This window comes from Electrona antarctica, assembly GCF_951216825.1.
Source record: "Electrona antarctica genome assembly, chromosome: 24".
Lineage (NCBI taxonomy): Eukaryota > Metazoa > Chordata > Actinopteri > Myctophiformes > Myctophidae > Electrona > Electrona antarctica.
This window is the reverse complement of record NC_136803.1, coordinates 7,537,715-7,565,350: the sequence shown is the minus strand read 5'-3', so window position 1 is coordinate 7,565,350 and position 27,636 is coordinate 7,537,715. Positions and strand designations below refer to the sequence as shown.

The 27,636-nt window shown below is 45.0% G+C and overlaps 1 protein-coding gene across 2 annotated transcripts in view; it reads left to right on the top strand.

Moving 5' to 3' along the window:
• Positions 1-27,636, top strand: part of mgat5 (alpha-1,6-mannosylglycoprotein 6-beta-N-acetylglucosaminyltransferase) — a 189,054-nt gene that overhangs the window by 122,734 nt on the left and 38,684 nt on the right. For both annotated transcript variants that reach the window (XM_079495416.1, XM_079495417.1), the window contains exons 7-10: positions 283-444; positions 5,950-6,119; positions 8,404-8,538; positions 18,999-19,132. In XM_079495416.1, coding sequence (XP_079351542.1) covers positions 283-444; positions 5,950-6,119; positions 8,404-8,538; positions 18,999-19,132 — 601 coding nt within the window. The remainder of the gene's footprint in view (positions 1-282; positions 445-5,949; positions 6,120-8,403; positions 8,539-18,998; positions 19,133-27,636) is intronic.

Below are 27,636 nucleotides of genomic sequence, written 5' to 3'. Positions count from 1 at the left end.
GCCACCGAGTGGCGCGCTACGAGCTTGTAGGTCTGATATTTTTGAAAAATCGAAGAACCACTGACATAGAAACATAGCTTTTTCAGAAAACTGTCAGGATGTAGAAGACATTTTTAGAATCTGATCTCAGGTCAAAATGGGTTAATTATGATGTTGATGAGTGTGCCTGAGTGTGATGTGTCTGAGTGATGTTTTTGGCTTCATGACTTAATGTCTTAATGATTAAGATTGTCATTATAAAATAAAGGTTAAAAAGTCTAACTCTCTCTCTCTCGCTCCCAGGCGGACATCAGGACCAGTTTTGAGGAGTTGTACCGGGTGATGTCTCGCAGGGAAGAGTTCCGTTGGATGATGTTGAGAATCCAACGCATGGCTGAGCCCTGGGTCAGCGCCATCCGTTCACTGGCTGACAAGCAGGACCTGGCCAAGCGCAGGAGGAAGAAGGTGTGTGTGTGTGTGAAGAAGTCAAGATACTGTTCTTTGACACTGTAGTAGGTGATTTATACGTTTCTGCACTTAGAGCATGTGAGCATAAACAAGTCTGTTGACCTGGTTGTGATGAGTCCCCGACTCGGAGACAAATCCTTGACACGGGACCCGACCCGACATCCCTTGACGGCGCTAACCCAGCTAACAGTTGTCGGAAAAACTTGATGTTGCTATAGGCTATGAATGGTTCTTTTTCATGTCGAGGACCCCCAATATTATATGTATTTGGCCGCAGACCGCCATCTCAAAATATGTCATTCCAAAGATTTGCATAAGCCAGATCTCGTGACAAGCTGTGAGCTATTTTTTAATAGCCAAAGTATAAAATGACACATACACAGCTTTCCCCAGTTTTAATGGGTTAACCAATACACACCTTGACATTCCGAGAGGGAGAATGGAAGGTCCTGAGGTGTGGCATAATTATTGCCGCGATACAGTCGGTTGGCACAATTCAGGGTGCCGGTGGTTTGTGGGCCGTGCTTGTGGGCCCCGGTCATCGCCCTCAACACATGACGTAAGAGCAAAATGGCCATCGGTTTGTATATAATCAATTCACATTCTTGTCAACCACCTCTCCGTCTCTCTCTCTCTCTCTCTCTCTCTCTCTCTCTCTCTCTCTCTCTCTCTCTCTGACACAAGGAAGAATTTGAGTTAGGCTAAAATAGGAGACATGAAAACCCCATTGTCTTAAAAGGGCACCTGCTGCAAGTGCTGAATAATGTACTTGTTACTTTCCACTGGTTATGAATGGAAACTGCACGTGCGTGCGCACACACACAGTCACACACACACACACACACACACACACACACACACTAATTCATAATTCATTCAACACTCCTGTGACACATTGATGCTGTCATGAAACTACTCCCTTGAGCAAGGAATGTAGTATACAATACGATACAGTATTGCCCTGAATACCTGGAATGCATGGCATGTTTATGCTGGCATGTTTATTTGTAGTGTAGACACTTGGACTGGACATGTACACTAACTGACTGATCGGGTTTGTTTCCTCAAAACTCGTTTACAGAAAATACAGTATATAAAAAACAACTGCTACACAGGTTTTCATCAAAGATGGAGTGCCGTGATTTTGTACTTTTTCTGTTTTGTCTATGGAGTTAACATTACTCTAATATACCCCCAGGTGTTTTGTATAAGTCTATGGAGTTAACATTACTCTAATAGACCCCCAGGTGTTTTGTATAAGTCTATGGAGTTAACATTACTCTAATAGACCCCCAGGTGTTTTGTATAAGTCTATGGAGTTAACATTACTCTAATAGACCCCCAGGTGTTTTGTATAATTCTATGGAGTTAACATTATTCTAATAGACCCCCAGGTGTTTTGTATAAGTCTATGGAGTTAACATTACTCTAATAGACCCCCAGGTGTTTTGTATAAGTCTATGGAGTTAACATTACTCTAATAGACCCCCAGGTGTTTTGTATAAGTCTATGGAGTTAACATTACTCTAATAGACCCCCAGGTGTTTTGTATAATTCTATGGAGTTAACATTACTCTAATAGACCCCCAGGTGTTTTGTATAAGTCTATGGAGTTAACATTACTCTAATAGACCCCCAGGTGTTTTGTATAAGTCTATGGAGTTAACATTACTCTAATAGACCCCCAGGTGTTTTGTACAAGTCTATGGAGTTAACATTATTCTAATAGACCCCCAGGTGTTTTGTATAATTCTATGGAGTTAACATTACTCTAATATACCCCCAGGTGTTTTGTATAATTCTATGGAGTTAACATTACTCTAATAGACCCCCAGGTGTTTTGTATAATTCTATGGAGTTAACATTACTCTAATATACCCCCAGGTGTTTTGTATAATTCTATGGAGTTAACATTACTCTAATAGACCCCCAGGTGTTTTGTATAAGTCTATGGAGTTAACATTACTCTAATAGACCCCCAGGTGTTTTGTATAAGTCTATGGAGTTAACATTATTCTAATAGACCCCCAGGTGTTTTGTACGTGTCTATGGAGTTAACATTACTAGTCTAATAGACCCCCAGGTGTGGTTATAATATTCAAATATGTCTTCCCTGTGTATTTTTGTTTTTGTTTTGAGTCAAAAGGCCCAATCGAAAATACACCATTTTTGGGACATCATAACCCCTCCCCCATTATCATACAACATACAGCTGTGGGCGAGGCTTAAGTTGAAAACCAGGTATACTTAATGAACTGGTGGGTGTGGCCACATGTAATCATAATTTAATGATCATGTTTTAAGGGTGGGGGGCCCGAGGGCTCATCCTGGTGTAGTGAGGATAGTGTGTTCCTCCACCAGCTACGTACCACCCTGAAAAGTCGTGGCTGGAAAATTTTCATCGTCGCTCCCCAAAGGCCAAACAGTCTCTTTTCAGTGAGAGTTGGGAGGAATTGGCAATGACTAAATTGGGGAGAAGAAAATCCAAAAAACTAGACAGTTGATCAAAAAAAGATAAGTAATCTTTACACGATTTGAGGCCATGAACTTTTTTCAATGATGTGGTTGTTCAGTTGTTCACTAGCTGTTTGAGCACATACTAGGGTACCCGGAGGGGTGCTTTCGTCTCTTTTTTGTTTTTTAGGCCATTAACTCTTTGAGAGTTTCATGGATTTCTATATAGTTTTTAGACTTCTCTATGGCAGAATGGCGTTTTTGAATGATTTATTGAAAATTCTCTGTTGTGAATGTGTGACAACGAAAGACCTTCAGAGAAAGCTTGGCTTGTCTGCTTCCAGGAAAAAAATTAACTGAGTTGATAAAATGTTTAGTTGTGGTGTTGGAAGCCATTTAAAAGAGCCTGCATTTACACTGGGTAGTGTTTCTAGGACAACAAAAAAAGTTATGACCGGTTGAAGTTTTATTTTCTAAATAACTTTTTTTCTGCTGGGCGTACATAGCCATGCAATATCTCATTTTAAAGGGTGAGTTGTCTAGTTCAATTAAAATAAAATAAAAAGTTTCTCACATGTACCACTGTAGATATTTTGCCATCTATAAATAGCATGGTCAGTCATGATCAATCTGACCTATCCAGCTAAAAGTCCCCCTAGCTCTGAAATGGAACATCATATAAACTCAATTCTTTTTTGGGGTAAAATTAGACATTCTAACGCACATTTTGATATATACCATGTTTACATAGTCTTACCAGTACCGTGTCTATTCATGCATGTATCTCAAAAACCTGTTGTGAAGAAACAGTTTTGATAAAAAACTCATCCAAGGACATTGTTTTGATATGACTTTGTGCCCATGATATGTATCAAAATATAGACTTGAATGTATACTGTATTATAACAAAAAAATTGGGTTCTTACCATCTACCGTTACAGAGTAAATCACAGTTGAAACTCGCTTAGTCAAACCATAAACCTCAGACTAGTGAACAAAATAGCCATGACAGGTCTAACTCATTGTAAAAGCTTGTCTTTTATTTTTTATGACTACTAACATAATACAATTATAATAAATATTACAGAAAATAAATAGGCCTACATACAAAACAGTTGTCCCCAAACTCCCCAGTGTCCCCAAACCACTGCATTCCAGTTGTTCTTGACGGTGTGTGTGTGTGTGTGTAGGCTAAATTTAAAAAAAACAACAACTGAAATGAATGAATGCATCCGGTTCAGTGTCGGAGAACTCCATCGCAGTCTTGACTCTTCGTCTTCATCATCATCATCATCCTCCTCCTCCTCCGATGCCAGTTCTAAATATATAAAAATAAACATTTAGCTGTAGTCAGCCCGGCCAATAGCCAGTTGGGGGGGGGGGGGACGTAGGCTATCTGACATCATCGTCATCATCATCATCACACGGAGACACACTAAACAATGTACAATCATGATTGTATACAATATACAATGAATGCAATTATCATGCAAGCTCAGACGTCAATGAAACGTCATACAGATCTTATATAATACGCTACTGTTAGCTTCACTCCCCGTCCCCCCTCCGATCCTTGTAGCAACGTCATCATAACCACGCGTTGCTTCAGTAAACGATGCATGTTTGTTCTCCGTCTTTGTAGACAGTAAATAAAAGGAGCGAACATTACTCTAAAGATCAGATCGCCTATAAGGCACGCTACAATATAAAATACTTGTACTGCCATGCGTGCATGCCTGCTACGATACATTTGTACTGCACAAACCAACCGATCGACACCAACCCCCCCCTCCAGCCCTTAGCCAGCACCAATGCACCGACCAACACCATTAGCCAGCACCTTCGGTGCTGGCTAATGGCTGGGGGCCATCGTGGTGAGTCATTCTGGCGTCATGATCTGACTAGTAGTAGTAATTATCCAAGCATCTATTTGTAGCGATCATCTTATGATTTCTGATCACTATAGAAGGGCATTTTCTACAATAAGATTACCTCAAAACATTCCGGGTTGATCGTCTTCTTCAATGGTTTCCCGGTATAGCTCATCGGACGACGATGGGGAGACAATGAAAAAAGGAGGGAGGGAGCAGCGAGTCTCGCTGTAAGCACTGGACCAGGGCTACTCCGCCTGGAGAAGGCGACTGGGACGCGTATGGATCAATACTACTACCACAAAACTCGCTCAAATAAATAGTACTGCTTTCAACTTTTTCTGCTAGAAAATCGCTCGGGCGAGACGGCAAACAGGCAAAACAATGAAAACTATGAAGACTTCCTCTGCCCCCACTGTTTACAGGGGGTGGGACCAGCTTCCAATGGCAACACGTACACGTGTGTCACGTGACACGGGTTTTCTGGGTAATGTAGTTGGAATATAAGCTCAGGAATTTAAACAGCGCTTCGGAGCATATTAATATGTTTAGATTCATCAAAAACTGTGAAGACGCCAATTGGCGTCATTGATCATTTACGGAATTCTGATGAAGACGCCAATTGGCGTCTTTCATCTTCTAAGGGTTAATCCCTTAACAATATGTGCCAGTGACTTTGGCTGGCTAAGAGCGCTGAACGAATGTCACCCCTTCAGTATTACAGCCTCCTCACACTGTGGAACACTGTGTTCTCGAATACGAATACAGTGCGTGCGTGCGTGCGTGCGTGCGTGCGTGCGTGCGTGCGTGCGCATGTCTGTCTGTGTGACTTTGTACTGTTCAACCAGTTTGTAATAACATGCATGCATTTGTCAGCACCCATCATTATGCTATGCACATAATATGTTGCTTCTGATGAGTGTAGACAAGAAGCGTGTAAAACCACACCCTGTGCATTGTGTGCAAACTGAAGTGAAGAGAGCTCTCTCTACTCTCTTGTCTTCTTTCCAGGCATTCTCTCCTCCTACGTAGTTATTTTCCTTTTGTCGACTGTGCAAATAGTGAAAGTGAGACACAATAGAAGTCATAGACTTAAACCGAGACCAGGAGGGGTAATGGTAGTTTTAGAGATCCCTTTGTTCAATCAACTCCCTCCTCTGTTTGTGTATGTGTCCAGATCCTGGTGCACCTTGGCCTGCTGACCAAGGAGTCGGGCTTCAAGATCGCGGAGAACGCGTTCAGCGGCGGTCCCCTGGGAGAGCTGGTCCAGTGGAGTGACCTCATCACCACGCTGTACCTGCTGGGACACGATGTCCGCATCTCGGCCTCCCTGGCCGAGCTCAAAGAGTCAGTATATACCACCATACTACACCCAAACATAAGTAACGTATAGTAGAATACACTCAAAGAGTCAGTATATACCACCATACTACACCCAAACATAAGTAAAGTATAGTAGAATACACTCAAAGACTCAGTATATACCACCATACTACACCCAAACATAAGTAAAGTAAAGTATAGTAGAATACACTCAAAGAGTCAGTATATACCACCATACTACACCCAAACATAAGTAAAGTATAGTAGAATACACTCAGACTCAGTATATACCACCATACTACACCCAAACATAAGTAAAGTATAGTAGAATACACTCAAAGACTCAGTATATACCACCATACTACACCCTAACGTGTCGGTACCACCACCTTGACAATAGAGCTGAAATAGTCAGTACCACCACTCACACCCTAACATATCTAAAGTATAGTAGAATACACTCAGTCAGTACCACCACCTTGACAATAGAGCTGAAAGAGTCAGTACCAGCACTAAACCCAACTAAAGTATAACATACAAAGAGTCAGTCACACCATCTCAGAGAAGAAGATTACACTATATCCAGGTTTACTGCTATACAGTGGCTGAAATAGAGGGCCTACTGTGCATAAATTAACCTGGTTATGGTAGCACCTGTTTTGCCTAGGTAAAGATAGTACCTGTTTTACATAGAGATAAGCCACTGTAACACACATCATTTGACTGGGTAAAGAAAAAAAATCACACCCGTGTGAACTGAGTGGTGCAAGGTCTTATATAGCCTGATCAGCTGTGGTCTGACGTAATGTCAGTGACCATAGCAACCATGCTCGTTTTTTTTGGTACAAACACGGGTACATGGGTACAAAGCCAGTTGTTGGAGTGGTTTGCACCACTCAAAAATAGCTTCCTGTACGTTGTGGACTTTCTTTCTCAGCAAGCAAGCTTACTAATAGACAGCTACACAGATGCGACATTATGTTGGTGTGTCTTAGGCATAGCTATGTTTTTAGCATCTAGAATTGCACACGTCGGAGGCCAAAGTAATCTGGTTTCCCAGAGGGCATCATGTAGAATGCCCCTTATACTATTGATCTGCTTAAGGAGCATAGCTATGTTTACAGCGTGGCTCTGCAGGAGTCTAGCTATCAAGAAAAATGTCTGTTTTCCAAACCACTGGACCAATCAATGCCAAATGCCAAACTTTTATGGCCCAGAATTCTTTTAAATAAAAAACATGCTTTTATGACCGGTGAACTTTGTCTGACCTGACAGTGATTCATTGCTATTTTTGTGATATGAGAATAGGCCTTACTTCATACTTTGATGACTACTATATGATCTCATGACCTTAATGTATATGCCTTTATGACAGGTGAACTTTGTCTGGCCTTCTGTAAGCCCAACCATTACTCTTGTTACTCTTGTTCATACGTCTTCCGTCGGACATGGTTGGTCAAGCGTGTCCATCCACACACTGTCTGCTTACTGAAGATAATGAGACTGCAGGCGTTGTCTTGCTATAGGGCTGGTCAAGACATCATCTATATATTATATATTTGATATAACCCATGTGTAATAACAGCTCGCTGTTCATTCCTTTGACCACTCTGTTCGTGTCTGAACCCATTTGCGAAGGCTTTAATAAAATAATCTGACAGACAATCAATAACTTCAGATTTCCATCACAACGCTGATGCCCTCAAAACCCCCCCTGACTTACATTACATTGTCAGAGCTTTGACGAGGCCGTATTGACCTTGCCACATAGACACATGGCTGTGTCTAACTTACTACATGTATTTGGAGATGGCAGCATATCAGCGTTTGTGGCCATTAGTGTATTGTGTTGACAAGCCTTTATATTTGTCATTTTTTCTTCTATTAAAGGTATATTCAGTGATTTCACTTAATTCAAATATAACTTATTTTTTTGTTTTGTTGTGATAATCCTCCCTACTATAGAGTGTGCTTACCATATAAGGAGTTCCTCCCTGTCCCCAGTTAACCCCTGGGGGTCAAAAAACCTTAGGTTTCGTTTTTGGCTAGGTGGCAAAGCCTTCATCCAATCAGGATAGAGAGGGGCTTTCCGCCAATCATGATCGAGCGGGGGCGGGCCTTGGTGTGTGTGCTGTTGGCCTGTTGCGTGTCCCCCCACTGTAGTGTGTGCATGTGCACATCTTGTTACCGGGGCGGACCGGGGGGTTTACCAAATCACCCAAATCACTGAATGCTCCTTTAAGCCACTGAAAACTAAAGTAATTTCTCTCAAAACCGAGAATAATGTGGTGTCCTCCTCTTCCTCCAGGATAATGCGCAGAGTGATGGGGAACAAGTCCAGCTGTCCCACTCAGGGTGACAAGGTGGTGGAGCTGATCTACATCGACATTGTGGGACTCACGCAGTTTAAGAAGACCCTGGGACCATCCTGGGTTCACTACCAGTGAGTTTATTTCAATGTCATTTAGACCATCCTGGGTTCACTACCAGTGAGTTTATTTCAATGTCATTTAGACCATCCTGGGTTCACTACCAGTGAGTTTATTTCAATATCATTTAGACCATCCTGGGTTCACTACCAGTGAGTTTATTTCAATGTCATTTAGACCATCCTGGGTTCACTACCAGTGAGTTTATTTCAATATCATTTAGACCATCCTGGGTTCACTACCAGTGAGTTTATTTCAATGTCATTTAGACCATCCTGGGTTCACTACCAGTGAGTTTATTTCAATGTCATTTAGACCATCCTGGGTTCACTGTCTACCAGTGAGTTTATTTCAATGTCATTTAGACCATCCTGGGTTCACTACCAGTGAGTTTATTTCAATGTCATTTAGACCATCCTGGGTTCACTGTCTACCAGTGAGTTTATTTCAATATCATTTAGACCATCCTGGGTTCACTACCAGTGAGTTTATTTCAATATGATTTACATGACAAACACCGTTAGACTGGTTGATGCCACTCTCTTCCAGAGAGTGGCATCAGGTTCATATGAGGAACTTGCTTTTGCATATTGCTCTCCGTGAAAAACCAACAACAAATTTGACAGCTGACACAAGGCTATTGATCAAGTATGTGCACATAGGACTCACACACGGTGCGACCAGTCATTAGAGTGCATCGTGCTACTACATTTAGACACAGACAATAGCAGATACATTGGACAGCAGACACAATGTCACCGTCTGTCTGTCCATTTGATGTTGGATTACATTTTTGTTTTCTTCCAATGCTTTTCTTTATCATTTTCCTCCAATGTTGTCATCATGCCAATTCCCAATTATTGTCCTAACACACGTAATCCCTGCTACTGCTAAGCCCTACAGTCGCTCATGCGGTAGGGTGTAGAATAGATGTAGAAGTCACCAGACAAACATTGGGTTACATACACCAACAGCTGGACATGCAGGTCTAGCCCCTCAAAAACTACACTTGTGTGAAGTGAGGGGCACTCTTTTCATCATACACTACATCATCACATTCCGGCCAACCACTTTTGGCGTCCTCACTTTTTATCTTCACTTTTTAAGCCCTCAGCCAATCAAATCATCACTATGCGGGGCACACACAAACACACACACACACACACACACACACACACACACACACACACACACACACACACAAAAAGCTGGGCATAGAGGGAACTATGTCTTGAGATATTACATTGGGAGGAACACGTTATCCACCTGGCTGTTCTTGTCCCTGATAGACTGTAGCAATCATTAGTGCACCCTGCCTAGAGACCACCCTCTCCCTGCCTAGAGACCACCGTCCCACTGTCTAGAGACCACCCTCTCCCTGCCTAGAGACCACCCTCTCCCTGCCTAGAGACCACCGTCCCACTGTCTAGAGACCACCCTCTCCCTGCCTAGAGACCACCCTCTCCCTGCCTAGAGACCACCCTCTCCCTGCCTAGAGACCACCGTCTCCCTGCCTAGAGACCACCCTCTCCCTGCCTGGCTTCCCACTGCCTAGAGACCACTCTCTCCCTGTCATTAGTGCACCCTGCCTAGAGACCACCCTCTCCCTGTCATTAGTGCACCTTCCTAGAGACCACCCTCTCCCTGTCATTAGTGCACCCTGCCTAGAGACCACCCTCTCCCTGCCTAGAGACCACCCTCTCCCTGTCATTAGTGCACCCTGCCTAGAGACCACCCTCTCCCTGTCATTAGTGCACCCTGCCTAGAGACCACCCTCTCCCTGTCATTAGTGCACCCTGCCTAGAGACCACCCTCTCCCTGTCATTAGTGCACACTGCCTAGAGACCACCCTCTCCCTGCCTAGAGACCACCCTCTCCCTGCCTAGAGACCACCCTCTCCCTGCCTAGAGACCACCCTCTCCCTGCCTAGAGACCACCCTCTCCCTGCCTAGAGACCACCCTCTCCCTGCCTGCAGGCTTCCTGCCAGTGAACACGCCACAGAGGATTTGAACTTGGTTGTACTTGAGAAGGAGATTCCGCAAACTTCTTTTCCCAGTCCATCTTTCGTTCATTTCCTTTTATATGTACCGGCTAGACTGAGTCCCGGGCCAATGCCAACCAGTGCCCTGGCCTGGTCGACATTATTCATACAAACATTCACAGGAAACGGCAAATAAGTGCCTGGCTCAAGGACACTGTAAATAAAGGCTAATGTTGTTGCGGGCATGGGAGCAGCATTTCTCTAGCAGTTCAAGGTCTTTCCGGGAAGTTCTGGGATTCTGAGTCGCTGGGTGTCCTGCCCACTTCCCTGACTTCTATGCCGCCGCCGCCCCGGCAGGTCGATGTGTTGACAGCTCCTCTTATGCCGTCTAAATCGTTGTCTAGACTCTCTAGACAGTTTGCCGACAACGCTGGCAGCTCGCGAGACAATGACTCTATTTTATTAGAGCCATTTCCCCAAACAGCGAAAGTAGCTGTTGTTGCCCTGCACTGTTGTTTTGACCCTGAAGACGTTATTCTCTCTCGCCCGTTGATTGCTCCGTGGAGACAACGTCATGTTTCCTGGTTTAACCCCGAAGAGCCTCTGAGCAGTGACAGGAAAAAGAGGCCCAACAATGCTTCTGAAGTGGCTAATGGCTTAAGCGCACATTGTCCTCATTTTCTTTTCCACCGAGCATGTTTGTTATTTATTTTAGTAATAGTTTTAACAGCTTCCTCTCTCTGTGTACCCAGAGGAAATTGACTCAACCTCTTGCCATTGTGGCTTATTTCAAGGTAGGCCTACATTTTTTGACGAGTGCTCACATTGCTCTAAGATAGAGTCAGTGGCTTCAAGCTTTTATCTCTTTAGTCTCTCTCTCTCTCTCTCTCTCTCTCTCTCTCTCTCTCTCTCTCTCTCTCTCTCTCTCTCTCTCTCTCTCTCTCTCTCTCTCTCTCTCTATCACTCTCTCTATCACTCTCTCTCTCTCTCAATGTTATTTATGTTATTATGCCTTAGATTCTCACATTCCCCCTTTTCTGCGAGCCTGTCCTAATCTTACCTCCATCATCACACTAGAATCGGGGACATTCCCGCCTGGCAACCAGACTGGGATTAGGATCATTAGTTATACCATTCTCAGAATGGTTATGCTAGGGCTTAAGGGGTTAATTCCAGCTGTCTGTCCCCCCCCCCCCCCATTGTCTGCATACCGAAGGCCCAAAAGTGACTCGTGTTGATGTTGTCTTTCTGTTTGGGACGAGGATCTTTTGTCTTAAAAAGACAAAAGAGTGGCTGCACACCCTGATAGCCAAAGTGCCGATTATTTATTAGGATGCAGAGTAAAAGCCAACGTTTAACCTTCCAGAGTCTCATCAGTTATTCATGAGGCATAACTCCTCCCTAATAACCCAGGAATGTGAGACAGCTGATCCTGATTGCCCGCAACACTATCAGTATGTGATTGGTTGAATGTTGAGCCCTGGCTCTATATACATGTGATTTGAATTGTTTTTCCATATACCCTGAAGAAGGCAGTTGTACTGCCGAAACGTTGGTTTTTACTCTGCATCCTAATAAATAATCGGCTCTTTGGCTATCAGTGTGTGCGGCCACTCTTTTGTCTTTTTAAGACTTAACTCTTTAGATGTTTCTGCCGTGAGCACCACTACTAAGACTGGTGTGCGTTTAGCGTCCTCCTGCACAGTATGGGACGACGATTCTGTCATGATTGACTTTTAAATCGTAACAGTTTTCTGAAAAGATACATATGTTTCTAATCGTCAGTGGTTCTCAAACTTTTTCATGTCAAGGACCCCCAGAATGCATTTGGCCGCAGACACCCATCTCAAAATATTTTGTTCCAGGGACCCCCCAGAAGCAAAGATTTGAGTTAAAAAGCGTTCGCTGTGAATTAATATATAGTCAAAGATTTCTGCCACATTTTCACGATTTTTAAAAAATGGCAGATCTACAAGCTATAAGCTGCTATTTTTCAATGACTAAAGTATAATTGCTTAAAACACCGGACGGCCGTTGCTGACCGTAAACTTGTAAAGCCGGATTTCTATTTAGCTGCGTGCCGACGACACTGAAAATATACCAGATCTACTATTTTACTTACAATCCCAAACCTGTGCCTGACAACCGGCACAGCAATGTTGGTATAAATCCAGGTTAATCTGGGTCTGGGAAAACTGAATCTTGTGATCTCTCTTTCTCTTTCTCTCTCAAACTCTCTTTCTCCAGTTCTCTCTCCCTCTCCCTCATTCTCTCTCTGTGTTTTTCTACTTCCCTCTCTGCCTGTGTGTGTGTTTTGCACACACTGCCATTCATTAGTCCAGCATTAGTCCACACGCTCGTTGAAGCATTGTTGTCCTGACACCCTCGCCAGTCAATAACGCTAATAGGCTTACCGCAATCTGATTACAAAGAGGTAACTGTAATCTGTTGTGCTTAATTAAAAAATAGTTATTAGACTAGACTGTGGGATACATTTTGGCGAGCAGCCAGTTCCTGCTGGAATACACAGTAACATTATGTATTAAAGATATCTATGTACTTAATTGATTGTGATTTTGAGGTGATTTTGAGTTATGACACATACAGTAGTCATTCTTACGTCTGAGAAAGGGGTACAGATAATGATATTAACTCTGCACATTTATATTTTTAGACATATTTTTTGGGCTTTTCTGCCTTTATTGGATAGTACAGTGAAGAGTGACAGGAAACAGGGAGAGAGAGACGGGGAATGAATCTCAGCGAAGGCCTCCGGGCTCAGGAATCGAACCTGTGACTCGCTGTCCGGCTGCATTAGAGGTTCTATACGTAGTACAGTATGAGCCTTAACTATTAGGCCATTAGTGCCCCAGCTCTGCATATTTTTTTTTAAAGATGGGGTACAATTGCTTTTTGGGCATTTTATTTTGACGTTTCAGTCTAAAACGGAAGGCTGTGTGCTTCTTCGCATCCCTTCAGGCTATTGGACATAGCAGACTTTCTTTTAGGGTTTTTTTCTCAGCTTCAGGAAAAGTAATAGAAGAAGTCATAAGATATTTATTATCCCCTATGTCTGCATCCGTTCCTCTGTTTTTTCCCCCCACCCTCAAGGCTTGAGCTGTTCAGAGCAGAGCGGGGCAGTATGTTCAGAGCGGAGCGGGGCAGTATCGTGACTCCAAGGCTTGAGCTGTTCAGAGCAGAGCGGGGCAGTATCGTGACTCCAAATAGCAACACATATATACGCTGTGCTCTGTTCCCAGAGCAGTTGTTTCAGCTGTGTAGCACAATGCCAACATCCAACATTAGGGACTTCAATCATTTTATTTAATTTTTTGTTTTGTTTTGAGTTTTTTTGAGCGATTAAGAGAGATAGAGTGTCCACTCTCTGATGGTGTGTGGGGGGATGTTGGCAGTGTTTCAGTCCTGCTGAAATTAGTTACAGTTGCTTTCTTGTTTACTGAGATAGAAGAGAGGGGGGAGCCATTAACACCCTCTGGCACGCCGTCGCTCTCTTTTTCACTCTGTCGATGGCCTCACAACGGGCAGAGTGCTCATCCTTGTGTGTGTCAGTGGTATGAGGTGCTTGATGACCTCGTAGCCTCACAACGGGCAGAGTGCTCATCCCTGTGTGTGTCGGTGGTATGAGGTGCTTGACGACCTCGTGGCCTCACAACGGGCAGAGTGCTCATCCTTGTGTGTGTCGGTGGTATGAGGTGCTTGACCACCTCGTGGCCTCACAACGGGCAGAGTGCTCATCCTTGTGTGTGTCGGTGGTATGAGGTGCTTGATGACCTCGTGGCCTCACAACGGGCAGAGTGCTCATCCTTGTGTGTGTCAGTGGTATGAGGTGCTTGATGACCTCGTGTCCTCACAACGGGCAGAGTGCTCATCCCTGTGTGTGTCGGTGGTATGAGGTGCTTGATGACCTCGTAGGGGGGATGCAGATCATAGGTGTAACTTTCCTCTTCACTTCAACGTGGGTGGAGACAGGAGGGCTTCTCTGTTGGCATCCACTCCTAGACCGCTGCCGTATGGCCACAAGTGATAGTTAGGGCCGGAATTTGGGGAGATTACTACTCAAGCACTTCCGTTTTCCTGTCTCGGCAAATGAGAGGAGAAGAAAAGGCTAATGTTAGCATTAGGTCACGCTAGCTTTATCTCTCTCCAGAGAGACAATCGCGATGCCGTGAAAAATCTGAAATCGGATAGGATGTCTGATCAGCACAACGGACAACGACGTAGGTTTCGAGAAAAGAGCCAGAGAGATCGTAATTAGCCGGTTGCTAGGCGTTGCCTAGCAACCGGCTCAGGGATAAACGTTGTTTTTTAACTGTGCCGTTTCAGATCCATATAATGCGATATAAAACGTATATATTCGTCAATCGCAGACAACAGATGGCTATTAAAGAATACGTACGTCAACAGCAGACGGTGTGTTAAAGTTAAAGCTCTCTACTTGTACTGTATGTCCTCTGAGCCCCTCTCATCATTCCATCTGGGGAGCATCAGCCAGGGGCTGCCCTCCCTGCCTCCAGCCGCGCACACCGCTGCAGAGAGAGAGTTGTGTGTGCGTGCGCATGCGAGTGCCAGCGCGTGCTGGTGCACGTTTTACACCTGGCTCCTTATCGCAATGATTAATGGGGATTGTTATACGCTGACAGCAGCTGGACCCTAATCACACAACTCTACTTGAATGGAAGGAAAAAGAACTTCACTTTACCCTTAAGAACTTTTATTTTTCTGGACTTATGAAGGTTCAACACATGCATGCACACGCGCACGCACGCACACACACACACGCACGCGCACGCACACGCACACGCACACACACACACACACACATTTTAATTTAGGAACAGAAAGAAGCTGGACAGAGAAGTAACTGATATAAATGTAACTACAGTAGAAGTGTGTGCATGTGCACGCGTGCATACTTTATGTGTGAGGCGCATAACATTTTCCATAATTTATTTCCCCCGTCGGCAAAACGTTGATTGGATTTGGCCTCAGGGTTAGGGTAGGGTTAGGGGTTAGGGTTAGGGTCAGGGTCAGGGTCAGGGTTAGGGTTAGGGTGGGTTAGGGTGGCCTCAGGACATCCAAGTCTAAAACGTTTGACCCTGGCATGCAAAAATCAAGGGCATTTTATCATTTTTTGTTTTCATTTTAAGATCATGCGTTGGCTCTTTGTGTGTGTGTGTGTGTGTGTGTGTGTGTGTGTGTGTGTGTGTGTGTGTGTGTGTGTGTGTGTGTGTGTGTGTGTGTGTGTGTGTGTGTGCTGTGTGCTGTGTGTGCGTGTGTGTGTGTCTGTTCTCAGATAGCTAGTCTTGCATACTACTTGGCCAATCGGCATCATATTTCTTGTGCACACTGACAGCAGGCCAAGAATAACACTCTCCATAATTTATTGCTTCATCAGCTAAAGCTGATTGGAATTGGCCTGAGGACATCTCAAGTTTAAAGTGTTTGACCCCACTGTCTAAAGTCAAGGGCATTTTATGTTTTTACCGTTTTAATGTTAATGTTAATTTAACTCTTAAGACTTAACCACTTAAACCCTGTATACTTCACTGACCGGAGATCCCCTGGGGTCCATGCTAGACTCCCTACGGTTTTCCCTCAACACCAAGGGCCCTATTATTTCTTAAATACCAGGTCTTATGACTTAATTTAAGACCTGGAGGTGTGGCCAATGCTGTTTGGCCACTCAAAATAGCTAAACAGCATTGGCCACGCCTCCAAGTCTTAAGTTAAGTCATAAGACCTGGTAAAACATGCAAAATAGGGGCCCAAATCTCTTTGAAAATCTACAAGCCAACTGCGTGTTGTGAGCTTGTAGATGGGCTACTCTCAACAAATGTTTGCCTCCAGAAGGTTTCATGTGGTTAAGGATGTCCTTTTGTCTGTGACTAGCTTTTGTCATGGCAAAAGCGAATGGGGATCCTAATAATTGAATAAACAATAAAACAGTAAGGGCCCATCCATTTAGGGTAGTGTCCTAGGGCCCCTCATGGGTTCATTGTTACACACTCTAAATTAACTGAACACTGTACATATACAGTATGTACTCTCACCTATGGTCATGAAGTGTGGGTCATGACCGAAAGAATAAGGTTGCGAATACAAGCAGCCGAAATGAGTTTTCTCAGACGGGTGGCTGGCATCTCCCTTAGAGATAGGGTGAGACGTTCAGCCACGCGTTTAGGGCCGCTGATTCTTCACCTGGAAAGGAGCCATCTTTAGGTGGTCCGGGCATCTGGTTAGGATGCCTCTCGAGCACCTCCCTAGGGAGGTCCTCGAGGCACGTCCCACTGGGAGGAGACCCCCGGGGCAGACCGAGGCGCAGTTGGAGGGATTACATCGACTCACTGGCCTTGGAACGCCTCGGGATCCCCCAGGAGGAAGTTACTAATGTTGCTCGGGAGAGGGAAGTCTGGAGTTCTCTGGTGGAGCTGTTGCCCCCGCGACCCGACTACGGATAAGCGGTTGAAGATGGATGGACATATATGTAATTGTACATAATGTTCTGCTAAAGTTGATGTTTTCAAGGGGACCTGTTGCAGGTCACTCTGTCGCAGATGCCCTAGTTATCATTCATCTCTGTCAATGTTCTTGTTCTTTTTTTAAACATCTCCATCCTGTCACAGAACAGAGGAGAGCTCCTGCATTGCATGAGAACAAAAATAGAAAATAAATTTGATAAAATGACAGGGAGATCGTGTGTGTGTGTGTGTGTGTGTGTGTGCGTGCGTGCGTGCGTGCGTGCGTGCGTGCGTGCGTGCGATACACAGACTGGATGGATTAGTTAAAGCACAGCTAGGTGTTAAAGGTCATTAGTGAGTCAGTGTGTGCTATTCTCTCTAATTCATGTAACAATGTGACCTTTGAGTCTCCTCCGCTACAAAGGATTTACTTTATGGCTTAATTCTTCTTTTATACGGAAGTGGTTGAAGTTGGACCCATAAATTGACCACAAAGAGTTTATTGGTCCAACTGTTTATACCTTTACCTCTAGACTAGAGTTTTGGTGATTTAAAGAGTTTATTGTTCCAACCGGTTTCAACCCATTTAGGCCTGACGTCGAAATAAAAAAAACGTTCGCTCTGAAAGAATATATATTCAAAGATTTGTGCCGCATTTTTACGATTTTTCAAAAATAGCAGACCTACAAGTCCATAGCGCGCCACTCGGTGGCGCGCTATGGACTTGTAGATCTGCTATTTTTCAATAGCTAAAGTATAACATAATGCTTCGTTAAAACACCAAAAGGGGTTCCCGCCCAAAATGGGTTAATCATACTTTGTGATTTCACGGAGGTGGAAAAAACTACGGTTTATAACCTTTTTTATTTGTTGCTAATTTATACAGTAAGAGGAAGAGATTGTTTGCCTCAGGCTACAAAGAAACCATATCTTTGGGGGATTAGAGAAGGTGTGCCACCTCTGTTGTACCGCATACTGTTATGAACCATTTGGTCTAGGGGGTAATGGACCCATAACGTAGAGGAAATGAGGACAACCGTTGCACAATGCAAGTGATTTATTTCAAAACAGTGGAATGGAATCAATGTTTGGTTGTGAGAAGGGTGGGCACTTATAAGCTTTTAGCTTCAGGCTATGCCTTTTGATCACCTTCATGTGGCTGTTTTCTTTCTTTTGTTGATGTATAATTTGTACTTGATACTGTGAAGATGATCAAATACACTAAACTAAACTAAAATTCAATACATATCTACAGGCGATGAAAATGGAAGAGAAAATGGTAACTAAAGTTAGCACTGAAATAATCCCTAACCAATAACAAAAACGAAACTATGAAAGTAGAGCAGAAGCATTCCATAATAATAAACACGGCTACAGCCGTGACAATAAGTAGCATTTCAAGTGCTCAGGGCAGTTGTTTTGGGAGCTAGTGAGCTGTCAATCGTCTTATCTTTGTACTATTTGTGTAAGCATGATGGAGGATTATATGAAGCTGGCACTACCTAAAATGTAAATCATTGTGCATGCATGAATACAGACCGTGGCTAATGTTTCCGTAGTGACGGCTGTAGCAGTGTTGGTATAGAGAGGTTACAGAGGTTTGTATAGTTAGTTACAAAGGCTCAACTTATGTCATTTAGATAGCATTTTATGTAGACATAGCACTCTATTGTATATTCACATAGTTTCACTTGGCTTACGTATGATTCATGATGACTATATTTATGTATTACCATGTGTTGTTCTTGCTTACTGTATGTCGTTCTGGATTAACCCATTTTGGGCGGGAACCCCTTTCGGTGTTTTATACATTATGTTATAATTTAGCTATTGAAAAATAGCAGATCTACAAGCTCATACGAGCTTCTGGGTCTGCTATTTTTGAAAAATCGTGAAAATATTTATTTCAGAAAACTGGAGGATTTAGAAGAATTTTATAAAATGTTGAGGTCAGGCCTAAATGGATTAAGAGCGTCTTCTAAACGCCTACATGGTGTGTTTGTGACATCACAGGTGCATGCTGCGGGTGCTGGATTCCTTCGGGACGGAGCCGGAGTTCAACCACGCCCACTACGCGCAGTCCAAAGGTCACAAGACTCCGTGGGGGAAGTGGAACCTCAACCCCCAGCAGTTTAACACCATGTTCCGTGAGTCACCAACACACACGCACGCACACACACACACACAAACTCACACGCACACACACACACACACAAACTCACGCGCACGCACACACTGCACTCACACACAGTTTAACAATGTATTTATGTCCATACAGGGACCCGTTATATTACTGTGGGTGCAGCACTGTAAAGATAACATCCATAAACTCATAGATATGTCCTCATGATACCTGGGCACAAGTAGCGGCGGCTTCGCCCATTTATGGCAGCAGAGACCGACGGCACAATACTTTCCCAGCCTTTCTGCCTCGTCCTTGGACATCCCAAGTTGTCGAAACCCTCCAACAACCAGTCCGTGGGTAGGTTATGTCCCGGTGCTGGATCACCACCAGAGGAAACACAGTTGTTAGTCTTGCACTGCTGCTTGGTGTTAAAACGCTCTCTGTAGTTGTTCTCATGGGCCTGGAAGTTCTGCCACTGCTGTTCCCACAGCGGACGGACATACCACTGAAGGCCTCCTGGTCTATTGATGATATGCACACGCCTGCCATCTTGCCAGCAAGGTGCTACCTAGGTGCAACTTCCCATAGAGAGCCCATTCATCCAAACAGAACAGTCCTATTTAATTGTATTAAATAACGTCAAACTCACCAACATTGCAGCTGTACGAAAAGCTTGAATTATCGTCTTACTATCTGCAAAGTGTTTGTTTCATAAAAATCCACCGTAGACATGGTATGAGCTACTTCCTGTCAAGAAATTCCATGCAGATGATTATTTTTCTAAGTGTCAGAGTTTGGAAGCGCTCGTTATCAGTAAAGCAACCTCCTGCTGCCTCCTGCATTATGTGCACATTCAAAACAGGTGGTACGCATGGGCTGTTGAGTGATAGTCAACGAGCACTTCCAAACTCCAAGGAATTTCTTGACAGCTCATAACATGTCTACAGTGGATTTTTATTCAACAAACACATTACAGATAGAAAGAGGATAATTCCAGCTTTCCGTACAGCTGCAATGTTGGTGAGTTTGACGTTATTTAATACAATTAGATAGGACTGTTCTGTTTGGATGAATGGGCTGTCTATGGGACGTTGCACCTAGGTAGCACCATGCTGGCAAGATGGCAGCCGTGTGCATATCATCAATAAATAGCCTCTCTTCCCGGTAGCTGTTCATGGGACTTATTTACTATCAAACAAAATCGTAATTGCATGATATGATGACTGGCACCTGTCAATCCACACAGAGCTAAATCAATAAGTTTGACACTAGAGGGTGGTGCTACTCTATAGAATGCAAATGCCAAGCCAAATGACAACACAGCTACAAACTCTATTTTAGTCATGAGTTTTGGTGTCCCAGTTCCATTTTAGAGAACCAGTTTGCAAGCAGGTACAGTAACATACTGTGAGGACACGGAGGTCTCACTTAATGACAAACCCGTCTCACTTTCATCATTTAACGCCTCAACCTTGGCATGAGTCATCTTAAAGTATAACACAAGCAAAAGAGAGGAACACATTAGAGTTCAATGGAGCAATAAGCACATGTCGCCAGTGCCGCCAGGTTCCGCTTTAGAGGATCCGTTTAACATGGTAATTGCGGCCGGTCCATTTACTGCCACCCGATGTCCCCAGTCGGACGGTTTTCATTATGAGATGGTTGTCACCGTGCTCTGAGAGAGCCAAGCATTAACCTTCTTCCAACGCCACAGTCTAATGGAATATCACCGGGGCCGGCTAAAAGGCAACGGCACAAGCTCAGATACTCATTCGCTGCCATAATGAATGTAGGAAGGGAAAAAGACAGTGTTGGTGTGTCGCTTTCTCATTTGCACCCAAGTAGCAGGTGGCAATGGATGATTGGGGTTTTGGGCATGTGTGTGTGGGTGGGTGGGGGGGGGGGGATCCTGGCGTTTGGGTAGTGGAGGGAGCCAGCTCCCTGAGGGGTTGACCTTTCCCCCCCCCCCCATCGCTCGGGGAGAGTGAAATGTTACCTCTCGCTCCGAGAGGCAAACCCCCGGAACGCATCGGAGAATACCGCCGTACCTGATCCGAGAATACCGCCGTACCTGAATGAGGCCCTTTGTCCAACGCCATAGGCTATGTCTTTCTCACACGGCACCCGGGCCCTTTTCAGGAAGTCCATTTTAAGAGCTGCCAGGTCAGACAGTATCTCTCGGCCATAAAGCAAGCGCGCGTCTGGCAGCCATGGCTCGAGTGTTGGAATCCACGGTGATGGTTTCGCGTTTCGGATCAGTCGCAGCCATCGTGTTATTCAACTCCTTGTCTTTAGGACCAATGAGTACACGTTGTACCTTAATGTGCAACAGAACTGTCTGTTGTTGATGATGCTGCAGGCCTTCTCATTCTAGGCATTAGAGTATTAGGCAGGTGGGGATCGGTACCAATCAGACGCTGTCAATCCCATCATATATAGCAGGGGTTCTCAACCTTTTTGGCCGGGGACCCCCAAAAATGCTTTGGCAACGTCTCGGGACCCCCGCCCCGCAATATAAATTGACTGCTACAATAATAATAATAGAGACAATACACCATAGATACTGAAACCATAATCATTAGGGAAGGTGTATGCATGTACTATGTGTACTATATGTAAACTCTTCATTTCCACTTTACAGCCATACAGTTGCAAAAATAAAAAATAAAGTTATTTAAAAAAATATATATATATAATTTGGGGACCACCCAAAATAATTTGGCGACCCCTCAAGGGGTCGCGACCCACGGGTTGAGAACCCATCATATATAGTATACCAATAGGATACACTGGGGGTGAGAAGTAGGTCGCTGAAACAACAGGTCTGGGAATGCCCATATACTGCACTGACGTTCTTTTTTTTATTATTGACGTTTTGGGTCAATAAGGGTGTAAAATGTGTGCTAATTTATTTTGTAAGGCCAGGCAGGGCCTTAATTTTCTGGCCTGTTGAGAACTCAACAGGCCAGAAAGTCATTAACGGCTGCGTTAAAGACTTTGGGGCAAGCCCGTCTAGAGTTTGAATGGACAGGTATCGGTCAAAAGGGAGACATCGAAGAGGAAGGACGGGTGGGGAGGGATCAACATACGGCATGTCAGAACAGGTCAGCTCCATATATATAGAGATCTACGGGTCAGATCAACATGGTGTCCGTGAGGTCAGATGTAGAGTTGCTGGCCGGCTCCATATATAGAGATCTACGGGTCAGATCAACATGGTGTCCGTGAGGCCAGATGTAGAGTTGCTGGCCAGCTCCATATATAGAGATCTACGGGTCAGATCAACATGGTGTCCGTGAGGTCAGATGTAGAGTTGCTGGCCAGCTCCATATATAGAGATCTACGGGTCAGATCAACATGGTGTCCGTGAGGCCAGATGTAGAGTTGCTGGCCGGCTCCATATATAGAGATCTACGGGTCAGATCAACATGGTGTCCGTGAGGCCAGATGTAGAGTTGCTGGCCGGCTCCATATATGCAGATCTAGGTGATGATCCAGTCTTCTCCGTGTATGGCTATCCAGGGTTTGATGAGGTCAGTGTCGTGATCTGTATATGGAGACGTGACAGACTGTCTGACATGAAATGCAGGTTTTCATAGTAAACTGCGACCTACTGTTGCAACTAAATTGATAGTTTACCGTTTCTGTCGCTCACTGCATTGTCGTGCTTCATGGGGCATAATTATCCTACCTATATTTTGCTCCCAAGTACAATCATTGTTTTTGAAAACTTCTCAGGTTTGGTTTGACGCAGAATAATAACTGTTGATGAATAAATCTGATCAGTGAAATGTTAATCTTAAATGCTAACACTATTAGCATTCATACTTAGTTACTTACTTACTTAAGTGGGACATAAGGCCTTAACGATCTTCTTCCATCGGGACCTGTGCTGCATGTTGTGCCCCATGTCAGGTTCATCTCCTTCAGCTCAGCTGCCACAGTTCAGCCCCATGTCAGGTTCATCTCCTTCAGCTCAGCTGCCACAGTTCAGCCCCATGTCAGGTTCATCTCCTTCAGCTCAGCTGCCACAGTTCAGCCCCATGTCAGGTTCATCTCCTTCAGCTCAGCTGCCACAGTTCAGCCCCATGTCAGGTTCATCTCCTTCAGCTCAGCTGCCACAGTTCAGCCCCATGTCAGGTTCATCTCCTTCAGCTCAGCTGCCACAGTTCAGCCCCATGTCAGGTTCATCTCCTTCAGCTCAGCTGCCACAGTTCAGCCCCATGTCAGGTTCATCTCCTTCAGCTCAGCTGCCACAGTTCAGCCCCATGTCAGGTTCATCTCCTTCAGCTCAGCTGCCACAGTTCAGCCCCATGTCAGGTTCATCTCCTTCAGCTCAGCTGCCACAGTTCAGCCCCATGTCAGGTTCATCTCCTTCAGCTCAGCTGCCACAGTTCAGCCCCATGTCAGGTTCATCTCCTTCAGCTCAGCTGCCACAGTTCAGCCCCATGTCAGGTTCATCTCCTTCAGCTCAGCTGCCACAGTTCAGCCCCATGTCAGGTTCATCTCCTTCAGCTCAGCTGCCACAGTTCAGCCCCATGTCAGGTTCATCTCCTTCAGCTCAGCTGCCACAGTTCAGCCCCATGTCAGGTTCATCTCCTTCAGCTCAGCTGCCACAGTTCAGCCCCATGTCAGGTTCATCTCCTTCAGCTCAGCTGCCACAGTTCAGCCCCATGTCAGGTTCATCTCCTTCAGCTCAGCTGCCACAGTTCAGCCCCATGTCAGGTTCATCTCCTTCAGCTCAGCTGCCACAGTTCAGCCCCATGTCAGGTTCATCTCCTTCAGCTCAGCTGCCACAGTTCAGCCCCATGTCAGGTTCATCTCCTTCAGCTCAGCTGCCACAGTTCAGCCCCATGTCAGGTTCATCTCCTTCAGCTCAGCTGCTACAGTTCAGCCCCATGTCAGGTTCATCTCCTTCAGCTCAGCTGCCACAGTTCAGCCCCATGTCAGGTTCATCTCCTTCAGCTCAGCTGCCACAGTTCAGCCCCATGTCAGGTTCATCTCCTTCAGCTCAGCTGCCACAGTTCAGCCCCATGTCAGGTTCATCTCCTTCAGCTCAGCTGCCACAGTTCAGCCCCATGTCAGGTTCATCTCCTTCAGCTCAGCTGCCACAGTTCAGCCCCATGTCAGGTTCATCTCCTTCAGCTCAGCTGCCACAGTTCAGCCCCATGTCAGGTTCATCTCCTTCAGCTCAGCTGCCACAGTTCAGCCCCATGTCAGGTTCATCTCCTTCAGCTCAGCTGCTACAGTTCAGCCCCATGTCAGGTTCATCTCCTTCAGCTCAGCTGCTACAGTTCAGCCCCATGTCAGGTTCACCTCCTTCAGCTCAGCTGCTACAGTTCAGCCCCATGTCAGGTTCACCTCCTTCAGCTCAGCTGCTACAGTTCGGCGCCAGGTTGTTTTGGGCCGACCTTTCTTCCTTTTCCCTACAGGGGTCCATCCTAGAGCTACCTTTGGTACACCATCCTGGGCCATCCTGAACACATGGCCCGGCCATCGGGGCATGTGTTCAGGATGGCCCAGGATCGTGTTAGCATTCATAACAGTTCATATTTGGTACAATGGCCCTTTTAACAGTGCGCTGGAATTTTTCAAAATAAAGGCCCTAGAGTGCCCAGCAGATGAGGCAGATGTTACTCTGAAAAGTCCTGCCTTCAATTTCCCCCCCAAACCGGGAGGTATAGTTGTTCCATTACTACCATGCGCTGTCACATCTGATCTCTTTAGAGGTGTTAATATTCCAAAAGAGATGCTTGGTTAATCCATTCTGGGCGGGAACCCCTTTTGGTGTTAGCATTATGTTATGCTTTAGCTATTGAAAAATAGCAGATCTACAAGCTCGAGCTTGTAGGTCTGCTATTTTTGAAAAATCGAAGAACGACTGACATAGAAAGATAGCTTTTTCAGAAAACTGTCAGGATGTAGAAGACATCTTTAGTATCTGATCTCAGGTCAGAATGGGTTAAGTCAGAAATGAGGACAGACCATCGCCATTCTGATCTGGAGACAGTAGCCAATAACATCACAGGAAAAAAACGGTCTGTTTGACCTGAATTCAGCTTGTGTGGTGGTGGGTGGGCCTTACCCTCAGCTTGTGGTGGTGGTGGGTGGGCCTTACCCTCAGTCATGTGAGTGTTAAGTGTGGTGGTGGGTGGGCCTTACCCTCAGTCATGTGTGGTGGGTGGGCCTTACCCTCAGTCATGTGAGTGTTAAGTGTATTCCTTACTCTCACCTATAGCATATACAGATGTAGCATCGGACAAATCGGGGCACCGGGAGGTAATTTATCCCCCAATGTGGATTGGTCCATTTGTTAGCATTTGGCAGACCTCTATAAATCATTGGTTGAGAGAATCGGCCTCTGGCCAATAGGACAAGACAAGGCCAAATCGACCTCATTAATCAGCTTCAGTCAGCTAGCGGTGGGGATAGCAGGGAATGTTTTTCTTGTGAACAATTTGCGTTTAAATAGCCTATGGAAGGTATTTATCCCTAACACCGCCACCGAGTCATTTATATTGTGGGAAGTCGTAGGTCCAGTGACTATATTAATAGCGTCTCGATTTCTTTTCATCATATCTGGGTCCACTCGGGTCAGATCTTTTCATTAAACACAGAATTGTCATACTACGCTGTAGTATGACTATAGAGGGTATGCACATGCTTAAAGTGAGTGGCACATCGAGTGGCAAAGCAACATGCAAAGTGAGTTTAACATTGTTTAACGTTGTTTAATGCAATCAGATAGGACTTTTCTGTTTGAATGTATGGGCTGTCAAGGCCAGAAAGTAGTTTTTTGACACTCATTCCTGCATAACTTCCTGGTTTGATGATGATGTCACGCGCATACCCTCTATTTGGGGGGCTGCCGACCCCCATTTGAAAATATGTTGTTCCAGGGACCCCCCAGAAGCAAAGATATGAGTTAAAACGTTTACAACAAATATATATTCAAAGATTTGCACTAATTTTCAAGATTTTTCAAAAAATAGCAGATCTACAAGCTCGTAGCGCGACACTCGGTGCCTCACTATTAAAGTGGTTAAACGCTAACGCGACACAGAGCGGCGTTCCCGTCCTAAAGGGGTTAATTAATCCAGGTTAACGCACACCGTGAACAAACCCATCCCACTTTTGAAGGGCCGAGCCGAGGCGTCGTGCGTGCGTGCGTGCGTGCGTGCGTGCGTGCGTGCGTGCTCTTGTGTGCAGTGGACCGTTGCAAGTATGCGAGATAGGGAGGGGAGCGAGGCTCTCCTGACCTGGGTTCACCGGAACGCCGTGTGACCGTAGAGCGCAGATATAGTGAACCCACATTGTCCTCTGCTCTCGTTCCGTCGTCCGTCCCACATAGAACTGGACAGGCGAATTCAGGCCGGCACACAACGACCTACATATTATTAACTGGATGAGCAGTGCCACAGGCCACCACAGGAACACACGCACACACATAGAGGACTATATACTCCATTCCTGTTATCCAGCTTATATCCACTATAACACACAGCACACACTGTTCCGGGTCACTTTTATTTAAAACTGTATACAAAACACCATGGCATCTCTCCCCATGGATATCTTTGCACTGTGCATGCACACACACACACACACACACACACACACGCACACACAGGTGTGTGCTGCGCGCACAAAGCTTGTAGACATCACCCTTGTTTATCTCTCTTTTCCCACGAAGAGATGTGGGAGAGAGTTGAACAGCCAAGATGTCAGCCGTGTGATTAAACTGTAGTGAGCAAACATGATGGCTCGCTCACAGCCTTCTCATGGTGTGTGTGTGTGTGTGTGTGTGTGTGTGTGTGTGTGTGTGTGTGTGTGTGTGTGTGTGTGTGTGTGTGTGTGTGTGTGTGTGTGTGTGTGTGTGTGTGTGTGTGTGTGTGTGTGTGTGTGTGTGTGTGTGTGTGTGTGTGTGTGTGTGTGTGTGTGTGTGTGTGTGTGTGTGTGTGTGTGTGTGTGTGTGTGTGTGTGTGTGTGTGTGGATCAGATTACCATTAACTGTCCACAGGGGAAGAAAAAGGAAAATGCTTCATTATTACTTTTAAAACATTATGTTTTGAAGCACGTTATATTTTGTAATCATTATGAAAGGGCTTGTCGAGGTCCAGTTAACCTGTCCCTATCATGCGTCCACTTTATTATCAACAGAGCACATCCTCCTGAATGTCAGATCGTGTACGAGGGAGGGATTAATACCCAAATGATGGCACTTAAAAACCGCTCAGAACTCCGACAGTATCGTCCATCATTGGAATCGATGTCAATCAGCCAACTCGCCCTGCGTTCAAACCAAGCTGATGCTGCATGATCCTGATTTTTATTTTGTTGGCACACTTCATCATAAATATCGAATCGAGCTAAGTTAAAAAAGCGTTAATTGAAAATTGAAATACCCCCTTTAACTCGAAGCTTATTCTCCGGGTGAGACTTTGCGAGTCACTCTAGAAAGGAGCATTTAACCCATTTTGGGCGGGAACCCCTTTTGGTGTTAGCATTATGTTATGCTTTAGCTAT